The sequence below is a fragment of the Rhipicephalus sanguineus genome, chromosome 1 (genome assembly GCF_013339695.2).
Source record: "Rhipicephalus sanguineus isolate Rsan-2018 chromosome 1, BIME_Rsan_1.4, whole genome shotgun sequence".
NCBI classification, from domain to species: domain Eukaryota; kingdom Metazoa; phylum Arthropoda; class Arachnida; order Ixodida; family Ixodidae; genus Rhipicephalus; species Rhipicephalus sanguineus.
The window spans coordinates 315,471,898-315,497,772 of NC_051176.1; the positions used below are offsets into that span (position 1 = coordinate 315,471,898).

The window sequence follows — 25,875 nt, forward strand, 5'->3', positions numbered from 1 at the left end:
CCTCGCAAATTGCTACGATTAATGACGGACACGAAGACGATACAGCTCAAGTAAAACGACTCTTTCACTGCTTAACTGACGATTGCCACACCTGGCACTTCTGGGGCGCTGAGATTGATTTGCCTAATTATTTTTCAAACTCACCTTTCTTATCTTTGATTAGCCGCACTCACTATTGCATTTAATCGAAGACAGCAGGGCGTCCTGCTGTGCACTTGCGCAGCAGATATGTATCTCAGAAAAGATGCGCGGTGGACTCACTGAAGCTTTAACTAGGCGTAATGAACGCGTGAATATAGAATATGACTTTTTTCTAGAACAGCCACGTAACTAAACGCCGTGCAACCAGCGCCTTGGAAACAGCAAAGGAGAGCTTCATTTTTCAGTGGGATTATTGCCACCAGGGAGCGCACTTATCTTATCACGGGGAAGAAGGCCGGCGTCGTGCAGCAGCCAGGATGGCGACTCTCAAGACGCGCCTTCTTCTGGTCATCGCGTACCTCGCCAGCGTCGCCGCGGTGGTCAGCGTGGAACGCTACTGGCACGACTCAGGTGGGCAGTTCTCGATATCTTCCTGATTGACAAAATGCCGGAGCGCTGTGATAGCTCTGTGCCCCTGTTGGCAGCACTGTGCAAGCGAGCTCAATGGCATTTGGTGCTATTTACCTCGCTTGCTGGCCACATGCTCTTCGGAAACACTCGGAAAAATATTGCGAATACCGTTTTTTATCAGTTCATATTCTGCTTCAGAGCGCTTGGTCAAGAATGGAAGCTGATGCTGCAGTGCGCAACGTTTTCATTCGAATGATAGCTGAAAGAGTTGCGATGCTCCATTTTCGCGGCCTCGCGCATCGTTCAAAATCGCAAGGGTCCATGACGTCAGTGCTTTCTCTGCACACTTGGTAAAGTATTTGCGCCTAATTTAAATAAAGACCAGGCACAAACATCGTAAGGAGTGCGGCACAACGATAATAATTTTGTAGCGTTTGTCAGAAAAATGAACCTGTCTTCCCTATACAAATTTAAATTTAGTTAATGAATAGCTGCACAGCCACATAAACTTTTCAAACCTGGCGGCGGTTGGCTCTGCTGGCACCACTGGTGAGCATTGCGAAGTCAAATGCAAACTTCTCCACGTTCATCATTTGCCACCGTTCGGTGCCCCTGGCGCAAAGAGCCGCGCGGCCAGTTTGAAACACTGTACTCGCGCATGCTTGCCCGCAGGCACTTTCTCCCTCTCTTTGAAAGCACTTGTGATATCTCGGCATGCCATATAAGAATGGGTATGTGAATTCCTAGTAATTGATTCGTTTGAAGGCATGTTGGCCAAAGAGGGCCATGAACACTGCATTCGCTGTTGAGCAAAGTTATAGGGGAATAAAAACGGAGATATTATTTATTATTTCAATGATGCTGAGTTATTACGGGTGAAATGAGTATTCAAAAAGGCAAGCTTATGTGGTCGTCACCGAGTGGTTTACTATACACATCACATATTTGATTATAGCACCTGTAGCAGCCAATACTTCATTTGTGACTTTTAGATTGAAATTAGTAGGCATGCGTATCATAATCACGAAATTGCTCTGACTTAGCGTGTAATTATGACTAGCGTCGTTAAAGTTTCGGTTGAGCCTAGTTGGTAAACAATCTTGGAAGGTGAAAATTTCAGCACAAACCAGGATGAACCGCAAGGAAGAGAGAAGGCAAACAGACTAACGACTGGTGTATTATTCTTACAACGACACATATGTACACCCTTAACAGGACAGAAATGTGCGAGCACATGAAATCGTATTTAGCTGAGTGCAGGGTCTGAGAAGTATCACTGATACAATGATCTATTTTCTTCTTTATGAGATAAGGTTAGGCATTTATTTGTCCGGTTATGTGTGCGCATGCGAGGCTATAGGATTTGTGGCATTTATATGCGCTGCTGAACGAATAATAGAGCAGTTGTTAGCGCCAGTGTTTGTCTCGTCTCTGCTTTGTGATCCGTCTTCGCTTGCGCTCAAATTTTTGCTTTAAAAGATGGCGTCGTTATCTATCACGAATTTTAGCGTCACATCAAAGCGCCCGTACAACATGGTGACGTTGAGAGCGTACCTTTTAGGATCACGTGCGCTCGAGCTTCGGTGACGTCGAGAGCGCGCTTTTTGAGTTCGCACAGGGTGTACGCGAAGAACAAGACAACGTAGGGTCTGCGGTATCAACCAGAGTGTACGTACGTTCCCCTGCCAAAGTTTTTCTTCACTATACGACGCTTACAATAAGACGCGACAACCTGCATGCCCGCTTCACAGTCAGCTTTATACCGCTTTGAGGGAAATATACCGAGAAAATACAGCTTGCATAGAATGGGAAAGAATGAGTAGCAAAGAGAGCGTTGAGATTAACAAGGGGCTGACAGGGATCTCCTTTTGTCCCCGCTGTTATTCATGCTGTACATGGTGAGGATCGAAAAAGCGCTAGTAGGTAGCAACATTGGTTTTAATCTGTCGCACAAACAGGGCGGCGGGATGATTGAGCGGAAGCTTCCAGGTTTGTTATGCTGACGATATTGTCTTATTTGCGGACTGTCGAGATAATGTACAGGGGCTGGCGAACATATGCGGAAGGGAAGGTGAAGCTGTAGGACTGGGATTTAGTGTAACAAAATGTGGATTGATATTATTCAATGATGCCAATGATCACGCGGTCACAATATAGGGCCAAAAAATGCCGAGGGTAAGAGAATACAAGTACCTTGGAGTATGGATAGATACATGGAGGTACAGTAAAAAGCCTCGGCAGCAAAAGGAAAGAGGAATGCTGCAATAATGAAGCACAGAGCGTTGTGGGGATATAAAGGTACGAGGTGCTTCGAGGTCTGTGGAAAGGTGTAATGGTTCCGGGGCTTACTTTTGGGAACTCAGTGGTGTGCATGAGGGCAGAGGTGCAATCGGGAATACATGTAAATCAAAGAACTGTGGGACGCCTCGCGTTCGGTGCTCACGGGAGACTACAAATGAGGCTGTAAAGGGCGATATGGGATGGGCAGGTTTTGAGGCGAGGGAAGGTGAGAGCAAAATAAGGTTCGGTGAGAGGTTAAAGAATGTGAAAGAGAGCAGATGGGCAGAGAAGATGTTCTGGTATTTGTATACGAAGAGCATTGACACACAGTGGAGAAAAAGAACTACGAGGATCACCAGTAAATATACGGCTGGCAGTGTAAGCGATATGGCAACAAAGCGCGTTAAAGGAAAAGTCCGAGAGGCGGAGAGGACTTACTGGATCACAGCAATGAAAAAAAAAAAAACCGGCTCTGAGTAACTACCGAAAGGGCAAAAAGGAAATAAGGAGGGATGCATTTTATGATAATTCGAGGGGAAGCACTTTACTGTTTGAAGCGAGGTCGGGTTGCCTTAGAACGCGTAGTTATAAAGCGAGATTCAGTAAAGAAGAACGATGTACATGCTGTGGGGAAGATAAGGAAACGATGGAGAATGTTTTTTCTAAAAAGACAGGGCGTGCAAACACGGACGCAAGAAAGAAGTAGGACACCACAAACGCCGACTAACAACTGAAGACACGTACAACGGCGGAAAAGAAAGAAGGCACGAAAACTTATCTGCGCCTGCCCATGCAATAGGCGAACCTATCAATGCGGCATGCGTGGGGGTCTACGTGGAAGGTAACTGTTAAGTCATTTGATTTCATCTTTATGCAAGTTAATCAATGGTTGCCACAGAATAATGGAATAGAATTTCTAGACATTTCCTTAACGTTTCAGAAGAACCACGTGTGCTGGCAGTATTCTCCTAGATCTTCGAAACCGCTGTTAAATTTTTCGTCGAAGCACTCGAAGGTTGTAAAAAACGGCATCGCCATGTCTCGCCTTAAGTGAGCCCTGACCAAGTCATGTGAGCACAAATTGAGTGATAGCTTTAACGCACAGGTTACGCGTCTTTTAGATGTAGGGTATCCTCGTGATGCAGTGGCCACTGTCGCTTAACGTTTAAAGAAGTCCATCATGTTATGTCCGAGCATGGTTGCAGAAAGCGATAGGAAGAAACGTGTCGTAGGTATACCGTACATTCATTGCGTATCTCACAGGCTAAAGAAAGTAGGAAGTAGATACGGCGTTAGTGTTGTTTTCACGGCTGCCAATAACGCTGCTGTGCAGAGGAAGAATGAGCGAGTAAAAGACAAGAAGGGGACCGATGTTTGTTTCGTGAAACAAACCAAAAATTCACTGATTGCTGTACAAGTTTGGTGTATAAGGTAGACATGTGCGCCGGACCCAAAATCACCGGCGGCGGCGCGCCGGTGTTTCCACCTCTGGCGGCGGCGCGTGAACGGCGCGAGGTGTATGGCAATACGGCCGCTCCAGGGAAAGAAGCGGTTTTTGGTCAGTTTGTCGTATACGTGGTCCGAGCGCAAAGCACTGAGGTCACAGCGCGTAGAAGGATTACAAGCCGTTCGCTGGGGGATAAAGAGCACGCGTGCCACCGCTCTCGACCGCGCCCTTATAGTCAAAGTTCACAGTTGCTGCTCGAGTTACGCAGTAATAATATTAATAATACTTTATTAACATTTGGCACAGTAACAATGTGATACAAAATTGGCCTGCCAAAGCATCATTGGGCTTGAAGGGCCGAGCCGGCAGACAGCAGACAACAGGAATTCATTTGTCTATAGGACCACTTAAATGCAGACACCTTTTTTTATCTTTTCGCGCATACATACAAACAATAGACGCGCGTGTACAGCAGTGCACGAAGAAATGAAACTAATGGTAATACATATAACGTCACCTAGCCTTACATGAGTTGACCATTCGTACATGCAATGGCAAACATACAATAGAAGACCATCAGATTTTCGGTGATGTAAAGAAAAAAATAAGCGGGAAAACCATGAAAAACGAAAGAACACATGATAAAGCAATGTAACATCATTCAAACCTGTAGAAAAAAAAATTAAATGCCTTTAATACACCCACAGCTATGCGCAGCCTGAAATACATGGTTACCTTAAGGTTTTGATACCGCAGCGGCATTTACCGAAGGAAAAGTAAAGACATCACGAAGTAGTTAAAGACTGATACGACAGAGAAGTTGCTTAGGCTTGAATTTTGTTTTTTCACGGAAGACACTCGGGGGTAGTTGTTTAAGGCGAGACGGTATAAAGTAGCTATGGGTGCGCTGACCGTATCTGGTGGAGCAGCGAATCACTCGAAAACGGTTTTTAGGTCGGAGGCAGCGTGTAGGGACGTAAGGAACTTTAAACTTGTTAGACCAAAAATGCCTTAGCACAGCTGTCTCAGTCAGAAGGGCATCAAAGTTGGAGCATCGTAATGATTTAAAAAGGTCTGTGCCTGAGGGCAGTCTTAAATCATAACTAACCACTTTCAAAATTGTACGAAGTATAGAGTTTATTCTATTTTTCCAACGAATCGCGCAGTGACCGAACGCCGTAACACCATACCGAAGAACACTATAACCTAAGGCTTTCAGTATCATTTTGCGAATAGATAGTGGTGTATAGTATCTCATAGTGTATAATGTACGAGAGACTGCCCTGAGCCTTGAACAAACATACGCCAGGTGAGAATTCCAGGCGAAGTCGCTGTCAAGAAGTACCCTAAGGTATTTAACAGATGAAACATATGGAACAGGTGTACAAGAACGCGGAGAACAAGACGAACAGTGAGCCAGCAATGGGACGCTTAAACTAACTTTTTTTAGTGAGTTATGGAAACAAATGAGCTGTGTTTTAGAGACGTTTACATTAATCACATTATTGGTGAACCAGTTCATCAAATGTATCGTAGAATCTTGCAGAAGGGAAACGGCTTCTGGAAAACGGGAATGCCGAGACAAAATGGCAGTGTCGTCAGCGTATTGAAATATGCAAGTAGATACAGCCGCGGCGAGATCATTGACATATAAGTTGAAAAGTAGTGGGCTTAATATTGATCCCTGGGGCACTCCGGTTTTTATAGAGGTTATATTGCTGCGGTACTGTCCAATGGATACTAGCTTGCTCTACCGTCTAAAAAAATTGTTAAGTAATTTTAAAAAAGGCCCACGAAATCCAGCCAATGAGAGTTTTGGTAATAGTAGACTATGACACACACTATCAAGTCCCTCTCCCCAGACATCCCTTCCTGCTCTTTCGCCCAGCAAATTACGGGCGGGGCGTTTCCTTCTGCTTGAGGACCAACCGACGGCAGGCGTCGCACGCGGGTTGCTGTTATTCCGTGTGACGGAGATGGCCAGCTTTTTTTATCTCTGCTTTAGCCATGTTCCTTGCCAACGCTCGCGAGCTTTTACTCGCGGGTATAACATACAATGCGCGGAGAGATGTTATCAATTTAGAGTTTATACGGAACATGACGGCGACGGTGAAAACCTTTCCTGAGTGTCCATACAATTGCTAACGCAATAAAAAATATACAAAAAACCATCGAAGCGCGCTCGCCTTTTTCCTGGAAAGCTGCATCGTCTCCGCTGTAAATAGTGCGTCCGTTGGAAGAATAATATAATCCGGCGTCTTTTCCATTGGTTTCGTTCTCGCCTTCAATACCCTTCTTACAGGGGACATCTCCTCGCCCCTTATTTCTTCATAAAGCACGCGTACAATGTCAGTACTAAGCAGTTGAACCTATCATGATTTCGCGCTTGTCGGCTACAGTCTGTTATCTCTGCATGCGCGGTCGCAAACGCACAAAATAGAGCGAAATAAGTTAATCGCGCACGATAGTCATGCGAGAGAAGCAAGAGCGGGTGGGCGGCTGCATAGCAAAGCAGTATGGGAGACAATTCACAACTGTTATTTCTCGTATATGGACCAGTCGAGAGTATGTACCCTGATGATGTCACGGGAATCACTGTTCTGGCATCACCAAGTGCACCAAAAGACAAGAAACGCCAAGAGAAAATAACACGCTCGTTGTTTTTCTTTTTTGTTGTATTATCAGAGGCTGTTAGGGGCCCTTTATAAAACAGGGCGTGCAAACACGAACACAGGAGAGTAGTCGAGACAGCAGAAACGCCGCTACCAACTGAAAAATCACACAACGGCGGAACCGAATGTAGACACAAATATTTATCTGCGCATTCCCACGTAAGAGGCCATACCTATCAATGAAGTGCGAGTAGTGGTCTACGTGAGAGATAGCTGTTAACTCTCTCGACTTTTCTCTTTTGTCCGTGTTTCCACGCCATGTCATCTTAACATGAATACCTGCCAACTAGCTCAGCTATATTCTAAGTTTGCCATTCTCTTTACTTCTGTATTTATTTATCTATTTACTCGAGTAAGAATGAAAGGAAAAGTGTACTAACGCAGCGAGATATATATATATATATATATATATATATATATATATATATTACTTATCTATTTTATTTATTTATGCACAGTGTACTAGGTCCAAGACTCCAAGAATATGATATCCAGCGAGTTGGGGTCGCCCTGGAGGACGCGGCTGCGTTAAAGGGGTCATGAAGCACCCCTTGGGCTTGTTGAAAAAACACATCCTGCGGAAAGTTGACACGGCTATGAACTGCTCTGCCAAATATTACAGGCGTGCGCGCCGCGTAAAGGCCACAAAGCGGAGCGCGAATTTGCCGTTTCCTCAGGCGCCTCTTTTCAAACAGACGCCGGTTCTCACTCTCTTCGGTGGGCGGGGCGTCTGCACGTTGACGTCGCGGATCTGCCAGTTCACGTCGCAAGATACATAGCATGCTTACTGGCCGATAGCCGACGTAAATCGAGAGCGGCGTTCGGATCAGATGCGCTTCTTGCCGCGGGGTGCCGCCACTTGCCGGCGCCGCACTCCTCAGCACACGGTAGCCGCACTCGCGCAAGCGAATCACAGCGGGAGAGCGATCGCGTTTCATGGCGCGCGCTGGCGTAACTTATTTCCCCCGTGCCATCCCTCCCTGTCTAGCTTCCAGTGCGCTCGTCGGCACAAGAAAAGAGAGAAAGCGCTGGGAGCGTGCGCCAAACCCCCGTAACTCCGCTGATTCTTGACGGATTCGAGAAATTTTTGTGGCAATCGATTCGGGAGGCAGTAAACTCCAATACTGAGGTCATTAGATCATTACTTGGAAAAGTGGTTCATGACCCTTTTAAAGTCAGGCAATACTCGTGATATTTCTGGAGAAGAAAAAGATCCTACAACTTCTGGGGAGCTATTCTCGATGCGTTCATCCAAAGATGTCCACAGTCCATTTCGGCAGAACGCATTCAGTGATTCGAAAATGCGGTGAGCCGTGATGTCACCTCGCTCTCGACCACGTCGCCGCACCGAACCCGCCAGCACATTGCTAGCGTAAGAAGTGAGTGGACGAAATGCACAGAAACAGGAACCTTTCAAGTCTGAATTTGCATATGAATGTGTCCCGGATGTTTCAGAACGATGCAGGGAATGCGTACCGACAGGATAGAAAGTTGGGCTAGTTGGTACGTATGCATTATAGAAGCAGCGCAAAAAGACGTAGACGAAGAGCAGCGCTCGTCCAGTGTGCTTGTTTTCTCTTCGTCTACGTCTTTTTGCGCTGCTTCTATAATGAATGCGTACCGACCTTACAGCTGCGTTAGACGAGCGGTCGCATTAAACCTAAATCGATGGCTAACATGATCAAAAGGCATGTGCACCAAAAATCGGATCTCTGATGGCTGCGTTCGTTGCATTGAAGCGCATTCAGTCCCTATCATTTGTGTCGAGAGTGTTTGAAAGCTTCGTGATGTCATGATGGCGCTGCAGAACAAGAACCGGAAACAGGGGGCGCGCTTCTCGCCGAGCTCCCGCTATTCAGCGGCCGCTGAAATGGACTTTTCATTACATGGACACATCGAGAAGAGCTCCTCCGGTGAAGTGCTGTATTTTATTTCCAGATTCCCCATTCGAGTTAAGAGAAAAGACTAACGGCGGCGCGCCGCATTTATTGCGCGGCGGCGGCGGCGGCGGCGTGATCTCTCTTGGGACTTCGGCGGCGGCGCGAGCGGCGTGATCGAAAACAGGCGGCGGCGGCGGCGCGGCGCGGCGGCGCACACCTCTAGTATAAGGTCGCTTTCAGCTGCAGCCCCTTCTACGTAGGACAGACGGGCCGCTGCATTAACCAGAGATTATTGGATTATAAGAGATGGCTAACCGGAGGCTCACCTTCTATCTATCTATCTATCTATCTATCTATCTATCTATCTATCTATCTATCTATCTATCTATCTATCTATCTATCTATCTATCTATCTATCTATCTATCTATCTATCTTTACATTGTCGAGATTGTAAGTGCACGCCTAAATTCGATGAATGCGCAGTGTTGTACCAGCATAGAAATGAAGAAACGCGCCTGATGATTGAAGCATGGCATATCGAGAATAGTGGTAGTGCATGCGTGAGCCAACCGTCGATTAACTTGCATAAAGATGAAATCAAATGCCCCAACAGTTATCTTCCACGTAGACCCCCACGCGGGCCGGATTGATAGGTTCACCTATTGCATGGGCATGCGCAGATAAGTTTTCGTGCCTTCGTTCTTTTCCGCCGTTTTGCGTCTCTTCAGTTGTTAGTCGGTCTTTGTGGTGTCCTGACTTATTTCATGTGTCCTTGTTTGCACGGCTGTCTGTTTAGAATGAATACTTACCATCTAGCTCAGCTCTCTGTTATTCGCAGCATATTCTGGTTGAATGTGGAGATATGCACCCGTGTGTATGTTTGGGCACGAGCCTACGTGAAGCCTTGGGTTTTAGGGACAACAATAGAAAGCTTAACAAGCCCGCGATAGAAATAAGTAAGAGACGGCTAGAGTATTGGCGGCAGAAAACTAGAGATAAAGGAGTGACAAACGTAAGGACAGTGTGCAGGAAGGGGCAGAGAACAGGGCTGTGAATTTGTTTTTCTCTATAGTAAGATTGATTTAAGCGTATTAGACAAGATATTACGCCAACCCAAGAAATAAAAAAAAAAATAAAAGCTTTTTCTTTTTTTGTCGAGCCTGATAACACACATGTCAGCGCCCCGTTTTAAAGGGCAGACTCATACCATCCATCCATCCAAGAAGTCGTGGGCTGGATTCCCAGCGGGAGAACTTTTTCTTACAGTTTTTCTTTGTCATCCGTTAGCGTTATTTTATCAACGTCATATCCATGACGGAAATACGGCACTAAAGTCTTGGTGGACCGCGGCATAAAACACTATCGTGTTAATAAAATGGCGGGAAATTAAAGCATAGACGATAACGCTAGAGACAAAAATTATACCATCTCCCACTAAAGGGAACCATGAGGGGATGCGACGCAGCATTGGGGGTGCACACCAAGTTTCCGTTCACTCGGCGGTTCCGTTAGTGTGTGCGGTTTATATTTAGTATTTGTGTTATTATTACGTAGCGAGCCCTGCGCTGCTGCTGCTCCGCGATGATCTCGATCTCGGCAGAGCTGGGAGTGCTCCTGCGACTGGCACCGACGTTGACGTTACAACTCATCTGAACGGGAGCTAAGCGATAATGACGCCGACGTGGACGTTACAACTCATCGGAACGGGAGCGAAGCGAGAATGACGGAAGGCGACCGAGCGCACGCGCTTATATGAAATGGGGGAGGGAGAGGCGAGAGTGGGTTGACAGGCTGCAGTGCGGGGGGAGGAGAGGAGAGAAGGCGGCGAACGCCTGCGTAAACGCCTGCGTAAAGGAGGAGAGTGCGCGGTTGCAGCGGCTGCAGCGCGGGGGAGGAGAGGAGGCAACCGAACACCTGCGTAAAGGAGGAGAGTGAGAGAGAGAGTAGGCGCATGCGCAGTGGAGCGCGGACGCCACCGGATCAAGCTCGCTCATAAGATGCCGGCGCAGCTAAAGTCACTGGAACGGGAAAAGTGCCGCGTTCGTTGTCTCTTCGCTGCCGCGCGCTCCCCGCTCCGTCCCCCTCGCAATTCATTTTCTGGGGTCACGTGGTCATAAATTGTCCTGCTCACTCGCCTCGCTGGTTTCTCCCGACCGCCGACGATTGTTGTTTGGAGGGCGATTGTTTTTATAGCTTCACGAAAGCGAACACGAACTTTAGGGCATTGTTTTGACGTTTGATCGTTAGAAAGCCTGTCAAGACATCAAGGAATGCCCGGGTGCTGCGCTATTGGATGCGGCAGCTGGCGAGAATCAGGCAAAACTCGCTCTGCAATTCCAAGCGGGAAAAAATTCGACGGGCTCTGTGGCCGCACAGAATACGGCAAGAGAAATTTTGTTGCCACGAATGATAGCCGCCTTTATGAGGTAAACGTTTCGTTGGGTATTGGTAAATGTTGTTTCAATGTCTTTTACGTGGTTGTCGTAGAAGGTACACGCTCAAAAACATTGCTGGCGAGCTCTTATTCTGTTTGGCGTAAAATTAACGCATTTCGGCTTATAGATGTCGATCGGCGTGCCATGGAAACGGAGTTCTACTACATTTCCGCTGCGATCACTTTCCACAAGGTTCACTGTTGGTGGCTAATTTTTTGACGTGCACGCTGTTTGGGTTGCTCGTACTCGTGCTTTTGCAACGCACCATGCACCGAGCTGCGAATTCTCTATAAACGTTTGCCGCATAGCTTTTTTCTATATAAGAAAATATGTGTGGCATACCTGTTCTGAAAGCTCGTGAAAGCGAATTGCGACCACATTTCTTGAATGACAAGAAGTGTGTATGTTGTTTCGGGCTTAAGCCCTCTTTATTAGCTAAAGACACTGCCTAATGTGAATACTGAGCGCAGCTGTTTAGGTATTTTGATTTTTCGATAAGTTCAGGCGCGACTGCCTCACTAACCGGGAGACCGTGGAGAGCAGCGCGTGGGCGCGTTGCACAAGAGCCGCCGCAGAGAGGACTCCGTTCATGCAGCCCTTTATTTCCGTCTATCGTATCGGTGGACGCCCTCGCCGCATACCTTACCGATGACATAATCGGCGACCACGGAACATGTCGTCTCGCCACTGTGGTTAGTTGTCTTCTCCTCGCGCTCTCCCCGCTATCGCCGTTCCTCCTTCGCTCTGCCGGTTACAACGACGCCGACGCCGCTCAACGCAGGAACGGGCGCCCAAGAGCGACGCTCTAAAACTTGTTTAGTACGGGTGAACTTGTGCCTGGAAAACTACATGCAAAATATAAGAGTCAGCTAGAAGAGAAGAATAACTTTTATTCAGGGAAAGAGAAGGGGTCTAGGAGCTAGATGGGTGAGGCCCCATGTCCGAGGCTCCACTGACTTGTGCTGCCAGCCGGAGATAGTCCAGAAGCGCTAGTTGCACCTCCGGCTCCCAGCTAGCGAGGATTGCCTCCCATTGCTCCAGAGAGTTTACTATTATGCACTTACGCTGTATGCAGTTGAGGTTTTTTGGCCTGTTACTGCAACCACATGAGATGTGGTACGCGACACCACGGACAATCGCGCTCATACAACGTTGGAAAAATTTTGTGTAATGGCAACACATTTGGATAGAGCCCCGTTCTACGGAGGTCCATTGCGTCTTCCGTTATACGAGATAATGGGGGGTGCCTTATTTCTGCCGTGCGCATCGCTGATGAGCAAGAAGCTCTCGTGGAGCCATCCGAGCAGGCGTGCTATGCAGGATGGCTTCTCGGGCACACGAGTTTGCTCCGAGCTCGCACTACGGCGGTCAGGATAGGAAGACAGTGCGCGCGATAGCAGCGTTGATAAAAACGGCGACAAGAACGAGCATGGCGTCACAAGCGCACGTGCGGCGTTTCCGGCGGTTTTCAAAGGAACACCTCGTGCGAACGCGTCAGCGCCGCCACTCAGTCAACATTTTAACAGTGCTACGACGTCAGCGTTATTGTCGCGCTATCTTTTTGCCAATTGAACATCGCGCCTCCGACAGGCCTGTTCGTGGGCGTTTGTCCACTTTCGGGCAAGTTCTTTTGTTTCACCTGCAGTATGGAAATTTGCACTCTCGCCAACAAGGGCGCACACGCAGTACTCTCGTGCAGCTCGTTTCGCTTCTCTCAAATATTACAGATAAATAAGTGGACACGTTACTGCTACCTATATTACACGTCTGCAGATTTTTCTGTGTAAAGGATCGACAGGAACAATGTCTCGACAAACAAGTAAATATTAACATTTGTCGCCGCAAATGCCAGCAGGGGCGATTCCTTCATGGCTGTGAGTGGTATACGTCGTGAGCGCGGCGACATTGAATGCGAGAAATTGGAGCCACGTGATGATATAACCTTTAGTTCTTCGTGCGTGTGTGCACAGTCTGTGGGATTAAGCTCAAAGATGAATTGTGCCGCTCGCTGGCGTTGCGTCGTGAGCACTGCTCCTCGGCAAGAGCAAACGCGGTGGGTGGACCCAATCTTCGCCGAGGGCGTCTTTCAATAAAGCTGATTGACGCGCGAACTCGGGCACAAACTCGTTGATTCTGAAAAGCCTCCAGTTCAACTCGTGACTCTCATAGTGCCGGTGTGCCTGTCAAGCGTTTCATGCGGTGGACGCTAAGCAGCAGTTCCTTTGCATATGAAGTAATTTGGTCAGCTTGCACTACTTGTGCAAGGCTGGAGCAATTGGAGGACGTTGTAATCACCTAGGTTCTTGCAGCTTTTTACGTGGCTCGTCTACTCAGTCTGCTTCGGAGTGAATACCACGTCAGTTCGGTCTCAATTTTGATGGCAATAATTAGCTAGGTCGTTCATTAACATGATATTGAATTGAAAGAGAGAGACGGGAGACCGTGGCGGCACGGCAAACACACTTTATCTCACACAGCATGGCAAAAAATTAACACACTCAAAAATTCACAACAAATGAAAAATAACATATGCGACAATGCTAAGCTAGTGCGTAATAATCAACTAAGATCATAAAACATTCAAGCGATGCTCTGCTGCCCTAACTCGAAAGTCTGGCCACTATGGCTTCTCTGTGTGTTGCTGTCTCAATAGAACGTTCGTACTGTTCGTGGTGTTCGCTGATTCGGTTCGGTCATAGTCGACGCCCTGTCCCGTCGTCGAAGCTCCTGTAGACGTCTTAGAATCGTCGTCGTCGATCAGCCGCCTCGCTTGTTTTCATCATCGCCGATACTTCGGTCTTCGTCTAGAACGTGGGTCTTGCCCGGTTAAGCGCAACTCTCGGCCTATACTCAGTGTCACTGGACCAAACGGGCGACGTGGCTCTCCGAGGCATGTAGGGTGTGTTGCAGTCTTCTTGTCGAGCTGGTGTAGTGCTGCAGATGCCCTGAGAACTGCTGCGATGAGACTGACGAAAGCCCAGGGAGCCTCGCTCGGTTGACACCAAGGTCGACGGCCACCCTCCCGGGCCTCTCGTACCGCTGCCTCCAGAACCGGGCCCCTGCTGCTCTCGTCGCTAGTGCGACTTCACCGAACAATGCCGGCTTCTCTTCCTGTGGTCTTTCTCAACGGCTCGGGTCGCGCGCCCTTCCCCGGTCAATGGCGTGCGCGGACGTGCCAGGAGCGCACACCATCGGGAGATTTCCATGCCTCGCACATCATGGGCGCTTTCCGCCTTAGGCACGTGCCTCGTGCCCCTTTACTCATGACAGTCGCCAGAGCTCGCAAAGATTCCGAGTTTTGCCAATCTCGGGGCACCCTGCATAGCACCCCAGGATCACTGTCTTCCTCCTCGCGAAGGCCATCGTGTGTAGTGTAGGGTGGTGGTAACTGGGAGGGAGGCTAGAGCTTTCCACACACAAAGTGTCCCTTGGACCAACGCACGTCTTCTTCTTCCAAGCGTCGCAGGTCAACCCACTTTCTCGTGCCCGTGCACGACAGGCTAGTGTTGCGCTGTCACAAGAAGCGCGAGCTAGCACGAGGCATTCGGCGTTCCGCCGGCTCCGCGTTCGCTATCTTTCGTCCTCGTTCGCTGTATCGGTTACGCCGTCGACGGCGATGCCACTCAACGCAGGAACGCAGCACGTATTCCTTTCATAGCGTTAGTGCGCGCGCGTGCCTAGGCAAGTGAACACTGCCGCTATTTATTTCCTAATCAGTTAGAAGACAACGTTATGCTTCAGTAGCGGCTGCAAAAGTGCACGCAATTCGTAAAACATGCATTATTTCCTGTAAAATCAACACCGCGCTTCCGCAGCTTCAGCCGCGCTGCGCGACATATGGCGGCGGGCCGGACGGTCGTAGTACTTTTCCCGTTCCAGTGATTTTGGGCGCCACTAAAACCCATTCATATAGACCTTTTCGAATTTTCACGCCAGGGGGGCGCCATGTTGGTATGCGCGCCGTCTACGTGCAAGTTCGGCGAAATCTCCATCATGGGCTGTGCCTACTCGAACCGGCGCGTTATCCGTGTTCAGGTGGAATCCCGGCTAGTGCCTATGTTTGCCGACTATTCATTTGCTGAGACTGTTTCGTTTAGCATCGTCGTTGCCAGTAACCGATCCGTCGCTGCCTGAACCGTTCAGCAGCGCGTATTGGCACTTGCGATGCAAGAAAGCTGAAATTTGGGCTTGTTGGTCTTGACTTAAATACATAATATAGCGGAACAAAACAAGGACAGAGGAAGAAGCACGTCCTGTGTGCTTCTTTCTCTGTCCTTGTTTTGTTCCGCTACATTATGTATTTCAGAAAGCACGAGCTCCGCGTCTATGAACGACGGTGCTTCGTCGTCGGTACTAGCATCAGCAAGCGTAACAGGTTGACCATGTCTTAAAGTGTTAATAACCGATAAGTCGAGTGTGCTTGCAGCTGTCTGCCGCTTTCCTTTAATGCGTACTAAAACATCAAGCCTACAAATTACCCATCAGTTTCATCGCCACGCAAACTCGCTCGTAGTGCGTAAGTTTGTCAGCAGTAAAGATCGCACAATCTTTCTTCTTCACAGATACCTTGACTTACATTCACCGCGACTATGTAGAAGACTAGGGAAAGAACAGACTGTTGGGCGAGTTGGTAATGCATTATGCGGAAAACTGCGCGAAAAACGTACACAAAGGAAGAAACGAACAACATAATCGCATACTAACAACTGAAAATTTATTGAAAAAAAAAACGCAGAATATGAGAAGCAATAAAACCACGTGTGCAAGATTAAACAGCAGACAGAAACTACATGTGCGCATCAAGAAACGCAATCTCCGCCTCGTGCAACGCCACAGAAGGCCTGGCAACACAACTATCTCCATCTTTGAAGATAAAATATGCTTCGACGATCTCGCGTACAGTACGTTCCTTGTGCTGTGCCAGAAATTTTGTTCCGCGGAAAACCGGGCTGCACAGATTTGTAGAAGGCTGTCCTTTCATTGATGACCTGTGGTCATTCAATCTCTCATTGAGAGAGGGGCCGGTCTGCCGGATATACCTGCTTCCACAGGAGAGAGAAACAGAGTATACCGCACCCTGTGGAAACAGTTACATCGGGCGACCTTCAAATGGTGCGTTAGGCGGGCGGCCGCAATAAACCTAATTCGAGGGCTAGCGCGATCGCGTGATCAGAATTCATGCACGACCTCCGACATTTACGCGGCCAAAAGCGGATCTCTGGAGGTTGCGTTCGTTGCACTGAGGCGCATTCCCTCCCTCTCATTTGTGTCGAGTTGTAAAAGCTCCGTGACGTCAAAATGGCATTGCGGAAGAAGAACCGGAAACAAGGGGCGCGCTGCTTGCCGAGGTCCAGCCAATCAGCGGCGTCCGTAATGGACAGTCCACTAGGTGTATACATCAAGAATAGCTCCCTAGGTCGAGGACATGTGCGAGTGGCCAGAATATGGCGACTTAACAGTCTTATATCTCGTTGATGCGAATACGTGGGATCTTCGCCAGGTGTGCAACTACCAGGCACTGCAGTGCGGTTGGGTGGGTCTGTTCGTGGCGCGCAAAGGGAACGAAGCCGTGTTGGTCAAGAGGTATGTGATCCCGTCGCAAGCCGTGAACATCGTGCGTGGGTTTCCGCAAGGCCCTCCGGTGAAGTATGGCTCGCAGGCTGCACATGCGTAGCCGGACAAGGCAGAGTTTGCAGCGGTGTCGGCGATGTGCTACGAAAAATATAAAGTACATATCCGCAACATTCTCGTAAGTTACTACACTGTAAAAAATTCCCAGTGGGAGTAAAATGCTTTTCCTCTAGCCACCCCTTCATTGGGAGTTTTTTGTACTCTGGACTTCCGGAGTAAAGCTCTTACTCCGGCTGGCCGGAGTTACTGCATGGCGTATCCGGGGCATTTTTTTGTGTTCTTTCAAACCGGCGGGCAGGAGTTCTCGTGTGGCATCTTCGGAGTATTTTTCGCTGTTCCTTCACTCCGGCTATCCAGAGTTTTTCGTGGCACCTCCGGAGTATTTTACAAATATCCTTACTCCGTGCGGGCGGAATTTCAGTGAGATTCATCGGGAGTATTTTCTTCCTTACTCCATTGTTATAGTTTCTTTGCTCTATGCTGATCGTGTCACGCGTTGGTTACATGAAGGAATTTTCATGCAAACACTGCAGAATCTCTGTGTATTTTTTTAGATGCGAAGCAGCTTTTGCTCGGGCCTGTGTCCGGCGGTAGTAGTGGAGTCCGCGCTCCACTGCGCATGCGCCCACTCTCTCTCCCACTCTCCTCCTTTACGCAGTTGTTCGGTCGCCTTCCCTCCTCTCCCCCGCGCTGCAGCTACGGCGCAGCCTCCCTTTCCACGTGACGCAGCCGCGCCGCAGCCAAATACAGCCTGCAACCAACTCTCTCATCTCCCTACCCCATTTCATGTGTATACAAGCGCGTGCGCTCGATCGGCTTCCGTCATTCTCGCTTCGCTCCCGTTTACATTAGTTGTAACGTCAACGTCGGCCCCACTCGTTCACTAGGCGCTAACGGAAAGCAACGCACAAACACAACGTAATGATAACACAAACACTAAATACAGACATCATACACTAACGGAAACGCCGAGTGAACGTAACGGAAACTTGGTGTGCGCCCCCAATGCTGCTTCGCATCCCCTCATCGCGCCCTAGTGGGAGATGGTGTAATTTTTTTCCAAAATGCTCTAGCAGAGAAAATTCAATATAACACTTGAGTTTTATTATTTCATTTATTCACAATAAGCTGCGGCATTTGAGAAAGCAATACAAGATAAACAAATATGCAGAAAGCTACCCCCCCCAAAAAAAAGCAGAAGACAGATCACGTGAAATCAGCAGCACTCAAGCTTTAAGCGCAGCGTGTCGAAATGAAGCCCAGAATGCTGCAAAAGGATGTACAACAAACGACGGAAGCGTAGCCGCCGGGAACTATCCCCGAAGGACCATCCATCAGATCCATTGACAACGCAATGGTTCAGCTGATTGCTTCCTGCATAATTTAGGAAAAAAAGTAGTACATGATGACTGTAAATCATGCCACAGACACGAAAACTGAGGACACTCAAGCCACAGATACTCATTAAATCCCATACAGGGTGCCAGTCCACGAGAACACACAGGTTATCACCGCATAGTCAATACTAAAATGAACGACAAAGTTTGACAGAGCAGCGCTAATTCAACGGACTACACAACGAAGACAATATCACAAGAAGTCAATATCAAGAAGCAGGTCCCATGTACTCTTGTGTCAGCCAGCCGCTCCGTGATAAAAACACACATCCGCGCCGCGAACAAAGTGCAAAACGCGCGAAACTTTTCCATACGTTTCTTAAACGATACCTCTACCTCTGCTTAATCTTTCGAAACTATTTTTCACTAAAATGAGCGAATTTCGGTACTTTCGATGCCAGTACCAAGAATACCGCTCTCTTGTGTCTCTTGCTTGTCCTTGTCTTTTGTGCGCGCTAAATAAGTTTAAATTATGGAATACCGCTCTCGATTAACTTGCTAAATTTATACGTATTATTACTGATTATTGCAGTTGCATCTTAATCTGTGGTTAACGTCCTACGTCCCGCCTATTAGGCGCTTACAGTTTGTATGCTTACGGCCGCTCCATAAGGAAAACGTACCTACATTTTGTTTTGCAAAACAGGCTTCGGGGCAAGTTGGCGTTGAACTTTACGTTCTTAATTTGCTGCGCAGCTATGAAACTTTTCGTAATGGACATTTTTGAAAATTGTTTTTGCGTGAATATGTATAGCTTCCAAACGTACAGCCTCGAGCAAAAATTAAAAAAAAAATTAGTCCCACTTAACAACACAAATTAACAATAAAGGGTACAAACATTGCGCCACCGATGTCAATTTCATCTTCACTACATACTGAGAGAAATGAGGGAATGTCGACCAGTCTACTCAACACACAGGTCTTTGTAAACGTCCGGCAGGAGGCCACTGATGGTGTTGCACGCCGAGGCGTCACGATGTGTGCACCATGATTCGAGGAATTTCCTTTTTTCCTTTTAGATGCGAAGTATCTTATGCCGGAGTTTAATCCGGTGGTGGTGGTGGTGGTGTGCGGCGTGACCGCCCTTACTGCGCATGCGCATACCCTCTCCACTCACCATCTCCCCTCCTCCTCTCCACTTTCCCTCTCCCCTCCCGCTTTCCACTCTTCTTCTGAAACGCGGGCTAGACATGCCGAAATTCTCTCCCGCGCAACGCCGCGATGAGCACCAGCGCATGCGCGTCCCCTCCCGCTCTCTCTCCTCTCCTACGCTGCCCCCCCTCTCGCACGCCTGCCGACTGCGTTCCCCGCTCGCCCTGTGAGAATTAACGGCCAGGCTAAGGGAAGACAAGACGCGCGTTCCACGACGCGACGTCGGTAGCATGCCCAAAGAACACCAACGGAGCGCGATCGTGCAAGTGCTCCGGTTTCGCATCGCCTCATGGTCCCCTTTAGCGGGAAATGGTGTAATTTTTTCGTTCGCCGGCCAGCATCGCTGCATTGTCCAGGTCCAAACTATGTCCTGTCTTCGAGCACTGTTCGCCAGAAAGAGATAGAAAGAAATGTTTTTTTCACAGAGACACTCTACTAGAAGGTGAACATCCTGACAGTTTTAGCTGTCTGGTCGGGGAGATAAACTGAGATTTAATAGTGTATCCACGCCTGCTTCCCTTCCCCCCACCAAAAAAGAAAACTATATATCTGGCCTTGGCAGCACGACGAAAAAGACAGAGAAAAGAAACCCGCAATGGCGCGCTCCTTCCGTCCTGTTTTTTCTCAGTTTCGCCACGTATTTCAAGTACGCTCCTCCCTCAGCAACAACTGCTCATATCTTAGGAAGGTGCCGTCTCCTTCATAATCTTCCCCTCCCCCAACGATGCTGAGCCGTGCTCTCTAATGGGTTGCAGAAATAAGCGCTTTTTTTTTATCCTCACAACATTGCTACTAAAATAACCCCTCTTCCAACGAAACGTCAAGCGCCCCACAACCCGTTTTTGTGCCAAGGAACCCCTGCCTTCCTTTCGCATTCCCCGTCACACACAAACTTGTCTCGCCAGCCCCCCTCTCCCTTTCTTGTTATGGATGGCCCACATCCTCCGAAGTGTCAATTACGTCTGTATACTGATATCTCGGATAGCACATATCATATCAAAATAATTTTTTCACCAAAATGAGCACGTATATGCAAGACTTCGATTTGGGCGAGTTGGTGCATGCTTAGCTGGGAAAAAACAGCGTTCCTTTGGCATCGAGCCCTTTCATCTCTTCGAGTTCAGGAAAAGAAGACAAGTATCCGCAGCAGCAACGTGTCTGTTCTTGGAAACGTCGACGTTCCAGACGATGTCATGAAAGTGTTGAACAAAGGGCCAAAGTTCTGTGCTCCACCTTCTTTCAGACGTCAGAGTATGCTGGCCATGGTCCGGCAGGTTGCTGACCGGTGTGGTGAACAAAGGAGAGAGAGCGCCATTGTGGACGGTGTAGAGTGTTTGAAACGATGCTCTGCCGTCAACACCATGAAGAAGCCGCCTCTTGAAAAAGTGTCCAGCACCCTCAAGAATCGCGGCATCGTTCTGCTTCAAGCTGAAAAGGAAGGTGGTTTCGCAATGTTGCCGAAAACACTGTTCAAGGAAAAAGCTATGCGCATGATGGAGAAGAATTTCAAGCCGGTTGCATTTGATCCGAAGGAGCAGAAAGGCCGTGCTCTTCAATTGCTGGATGACCTCAATTTAGTCAACCTCGGACTACAAGCAAAGAAAGAGGAAAAAGGCTTCCTTGAAGTATTCTTTACGGTGAAGACTCACAAACCTGGAACCCCTCTTCGAGTCATTGTGTCTGAGAGTGGAACGTGGCAGCGCCTTGTCAGCTGGTACCCGCAGAAGAACCTTCAATGCCTGGTGAGCAATGACCCTTTCGTAGTGCGCAGCTCTTTTGAAGTTGTAGCGTCTTTAGAACACTTGAGCCAGGGTTAGTACAGTGGTTTTTCTATAGATATAGAAGACCTTTGTTATTCATTCCCTCATCAAGAGTTGTTCAGAGCGGTTCGAGGGAAGATTGACGATTTAGGAGAATTAAATTTTTCAAATGATGTGGGCCTATCAAGCAACAACTTCCTGGAATTCATCTTAACACAGCGCACACACACGAACACAGAAGAATAAGGAAACGACGACACGAGCGCTGTTTGAGTAAGGTGGATAATTGGGCAAGTTGGTATATCTTCATCTTAACACAGCGCACACACACGAACACAGAAGAATAAGGAAACGACGACACGAGCGCTTCTGTGTTCTGTGTCCGTGTGTGTGCGCTGTGTTAAGATGAAGACATACCAAGTTGCCCAATTATCCACCTTACTTATTCCTGGAATTGTCAAAGTTTTATTTGGATTCTGCGGTTGTACAGATGGAAGACAAGTTTTATGTGCAAATGAATGCTATATGTATCGGATCCTCGGTGGCACCCTTCCTGTGCGACATCTTTTTTCTGTGGTTAGCGCACGCATTAGATCGAGGTTGCAAGACGGAAATGTCGTGAAAATATGTGGCTATGTTGATTTTTTTATTGTCTTGAAAGGAGCTGCAGGCGAGAACTTCAACAGAATTATTGCTAACGTAGTTAGTGTTTTTGAGGATGAAAGCCAGGGATTAAAATATGCCTTTGAAGTCCCAGACAATGATGAACTTCAGTTTTGGATATGGACTGCGTTTCTTGCATGACCATACATGCTGGGAGTACCTTCCAAGGTCAAAGAAGGCGCTGCTTCCTTTTGATAGGGCTCACTCCAAGCTAGTTAAGAGGGGCATCATAACGAATTGCCTTAACTCAGCCTTAACTAAGTCGTGTGTTCATGTTATGTCAATCAAATTGCCCGGCTCAAGGAAGCTGGCTATCCCTCGATGGTGATTTAAAGTGTTTGTGAAGCGCTGCTGCAGAAAATTAAACGACCAGAACGCAGCGCTGCAGCAGAGAAGAAAACAAAAGAAACGTCCATGTGATTCCATATATCCACCGGGTGTCCCACAATATAAGAAGACTAGGGTCCAAACACAACGTTGAAGGGGTGTGTTCAGCACCCTGCAAGCTCTCTAAATTATGTGCGATGACAAATAAAGATTCACGATGGCAATGCACTACGAAGCACAGAACGCGCTACACACGATGCGTTTGCAGCGTGATTTACAAGATACCCGTTACTTGTGGACGCCACTGACCTCCATTAAAAAGGCTGGACGGCGCATCCACGCTCTGCGAGGCGGGCGCTTGTGAAGCCACCGGAAGGTGCCCTGTTTGTCCCGGAAGCCGGCGTCTTCTGTGCGTCTCAGTCGCGCAATTCAAATATTTTCGGGTGGCAGCTGTTGTTACGATTGTTTTTATTTTTTTATTTTTTCAAACTCTGCGATTACGCGTCACTTTAGACGCCGACGAACGCTACACAAAAGATGACAGACGCCGTGCCGACACCGTCCGAATACGGCGGAGTGCTGCAACGTACAAAATGCGTAAAAAGTAATGCAACTTTGAGGTACTTGCGCGTGAAATGTTTTCCCTGACGACTTTTCCGGTCGATTCGTACAGTTTACTGCGGTACAAGCAGGTATTTCTTTAAAAAAAAAGAAGAGAAAAGCTCCTTTCCGGGACAAAACGGCGGCTTCCGGTGGCTTCACGCTCGCGTGCTCGATGCGCCATCCAGCTCCTCCTAGTGGAGATCAGTGGTGGACGCCAGTATATAGGGCAGACCGGAAGGTGTTTCAATGAAAGAGTGAAGGAACACAATCTGAATGTGCGTAACAAAACGGGAAGCTTTCTGGCAGAACATTGCAAACAGTGCGGATGTGCGCCCACTTTTGAGAACACGCAATTTTTAAAGAAGGCAAACGGCAAAACAGAACGTGAAATCGTGGAAGCGTTTTTTATCACGGAAGCAGGAGACAGTTGCATCAGCAAGCCATCTATTTTGCTCACTGACGCTGCGATTCAATATCCAAGAGGTTTAATTTAAATCATTTCCTTTACCGTGTGTTTTGTTGGTAATCCTCTAATTTTCCATCGACTCACTCTCAATCACCGTTATCGCGGTAGGTGAGCCTGCGCCTCGAAAATGGATTGTTGATTGTTTGGTGGTTTTTTTGTCGGTTTTTTCTGTTGCTTGTTCATCGTTGTTAGGAACTGCTTTTATCGGTTCGTCACTTTTGTTCTTCTTATATGAGTGTAGAGGATGCGTGCGCTTGGTGTAAGTCATGTACACGTGTTAGCTTTCAGTGAATATGTAGTTTGCATACCTGATGCTTTTGATTGGCGATTTGATTGGAATGGCGTGTTCGGTTTGATGCGTTGTAAAAACGAGCGGTAGGTGCAATAAAGATGTCAGTTGTAAGTTCAGCGCTCGTCCAGTCTACTGTGTTCCTGCGTCCTCGTCCTTTATTGCGCTGTTTTTCCCCAGCTAAGCACGTATATGCGTTTTAAAAATCTGTACCAAACGCCTTTCTCTAGCTCAATTCGCTAAATTTATAAAAAAATTAATACTGATTTCAGTTTTTCATGTTCTATTAGCTGTGTTACATGAAACATCAAGATTATTTACACGTAATGATAGACCTCGACCTGGCGCTTATTAATACCGAAAGCGGACAGAAATTACCCTTTATTCATACTAACCAGACCAAAGATATCTTCTTACCAATTAGGCTTACTTATAACACTTAGCTCATTATTGAATCAACCCACAACTATTATGTTTTCCGTTAATGCGTATCTCTAGAGTCACTCCGAGCTCCAAATATTACAGTGGTGTGTTACCGCAGCTATCGACATTGAAACAAAAACACGTGGACCAAAAAGTGCGTTTTCAAAATTTCCGCTGTTTTTTTTTTTTTACTGCCATCCTGTAATGTTAGCCTAGATTTGGTAACCTGTTTGCTTATTAGCAAAACAGTACCTAATTTTACCACTTTTCGACAAAAACGACACAGATAAATAAAAAAGAGCTCACTCACCAGTTTTGCGTCGCACCTGCGACCGGCCACTCGCGAGATTACAATGTGTTGTTTGTTGCACGGCACCATAACACGATTTAATTCCCGCAACTTGCTGTTGTCGATGACAACCTTCGTTGAAGCTTGTAGACGCTTGCATGTCCGCAAGGTGCACGGAACGATTTCCTTTTTCCCGAACGCGGCCGAAGGCTTAGCACAATCCTCGCTGCACTTCGATTCGGGTGGCTTGGCCTGTGCCATGTTTGTGAATTTTGTGAATTTGTGTTTATTCACAACAAGGTTGCGAGGATGACCAGGCAAAAAAAGCTGCATTGAGCTGCATTGAGCATGTTGGCTGTTATAAAAGGGTTCGATTTCAATAACTCGATGACTTTTCAAATGATATAAAACGATGGTTTCCAAATGATATAAAACGTTTATTTACATATTTACAACTGTTAGAGTGCTAAAGAAGGATCCTTCAGCTATCGTTGCCTGAACGCCTCTCTTCACTCCTCGGCGGCCGACTCCCACCGCGCCGGGCACCCTCTCTCCTTCTTGTTAGCTGCACCATTCGGTCCAGCAAAGGGGGTACAAGCGTGGTCATCATCCAGTTCCAGCTCCGAGAACATATACGCATGGGTCCCAATCGCCCAACCTCTACCTTGGGAAGGCATGTGTCGGTGAAAGACCCCGTGACGGTTCGGGCGAAAGGGAAGATCTTTAACAATGGTTTCTGGGGGCCGGCCGCCCGGCGAGGCTGCCTACGTCACTCCTCCAGCAGCCAATGAAAGCCGCTGAGTGATGTGCCAGAGTATTTCTGGCATGAGCACCGGAGTATAATCATGGAATGGGCGCCCTTTCGCTCCGTCCATCGCCCGCGGGAGGAGAACGGCGGTGAATGAACGTCTATACTCCGGTACATTCCGATGTGTTCGAGTTGGGGAGAGGTCACGAGAGTTAAGCGGGAGCATTATCCCCCAAGACCTCCCGGCTGGGTGTATTTTTGTTTGCAGTGTAGGTGAATGCCTCGCGCACCTTTCTTTCGTATCAAGGATGCAGCACGGGTACGTTGTTCTCGTCAGTTTTCTCGCCGCCATCGAAATGCCGGGAACTGAGGCGTGACGATTTCTGAGCCTAGAAAATGTGCGGCTCAGCGTGCGTGCACCATGAAAAACCGATTACAGTATGTTTAGAAAAGCTAGTTTCGGTTCCTACTGTACCTTGACGTCACAACACCGTATGATCTTCTCGTCACGTGCTCGCGCAAGATAAGCTGACGTTTCCATGGCCGCTCCGCACCATGGCTCCGTCGGTGGCGCACAAGCATCCATTTTGAATGCTTTTGTGACAAACAAGCTGCCATTTTTTAAGTTTTGTTACCTCACGTCATCAATACTAGCCAGGCTGTTGCGAGAAGTCGTCAGAATTAGTACTGTAGCCTGACGTCAAGCTAGTGTCGATGTCGGTAGGTGCGCCATGGGAAAATGGATTCTAATTTCGAAATAAAATATGTTAGCATTTGCTAAGCCTCACACTTGCTCAGAGCAGTCTCTGTATACAGTAGATTTGTAGGCAGAGTAAACTTGCCTTCGAAAACTGGTGTCA

General features: G+C 47.8%; 1 protein-coding gene across 1 annotated transcript in view; it reads left to right on the forward strand.

Annotated features, from left to right (window-relative positions):
- Positions 1-408: 408 nt before the first annotated feature.
- The window catches only part of LOC119379460 (uncharacterized), a 149,401-nt gene continuing 123,934 nt past the window's right edge, over positions 409-25,875 (forward strand). The window contains exon 1 of the mRNA XM_037648764.2: positions 409-552. Coding sequence (XP_037504692.1) covers positions 459-552 — 94 coding nt within the window. The 5' untranslated portion in view covers positions 409-458. The remainder of the gene's footprint in view (positions 553-25,875) is intronic.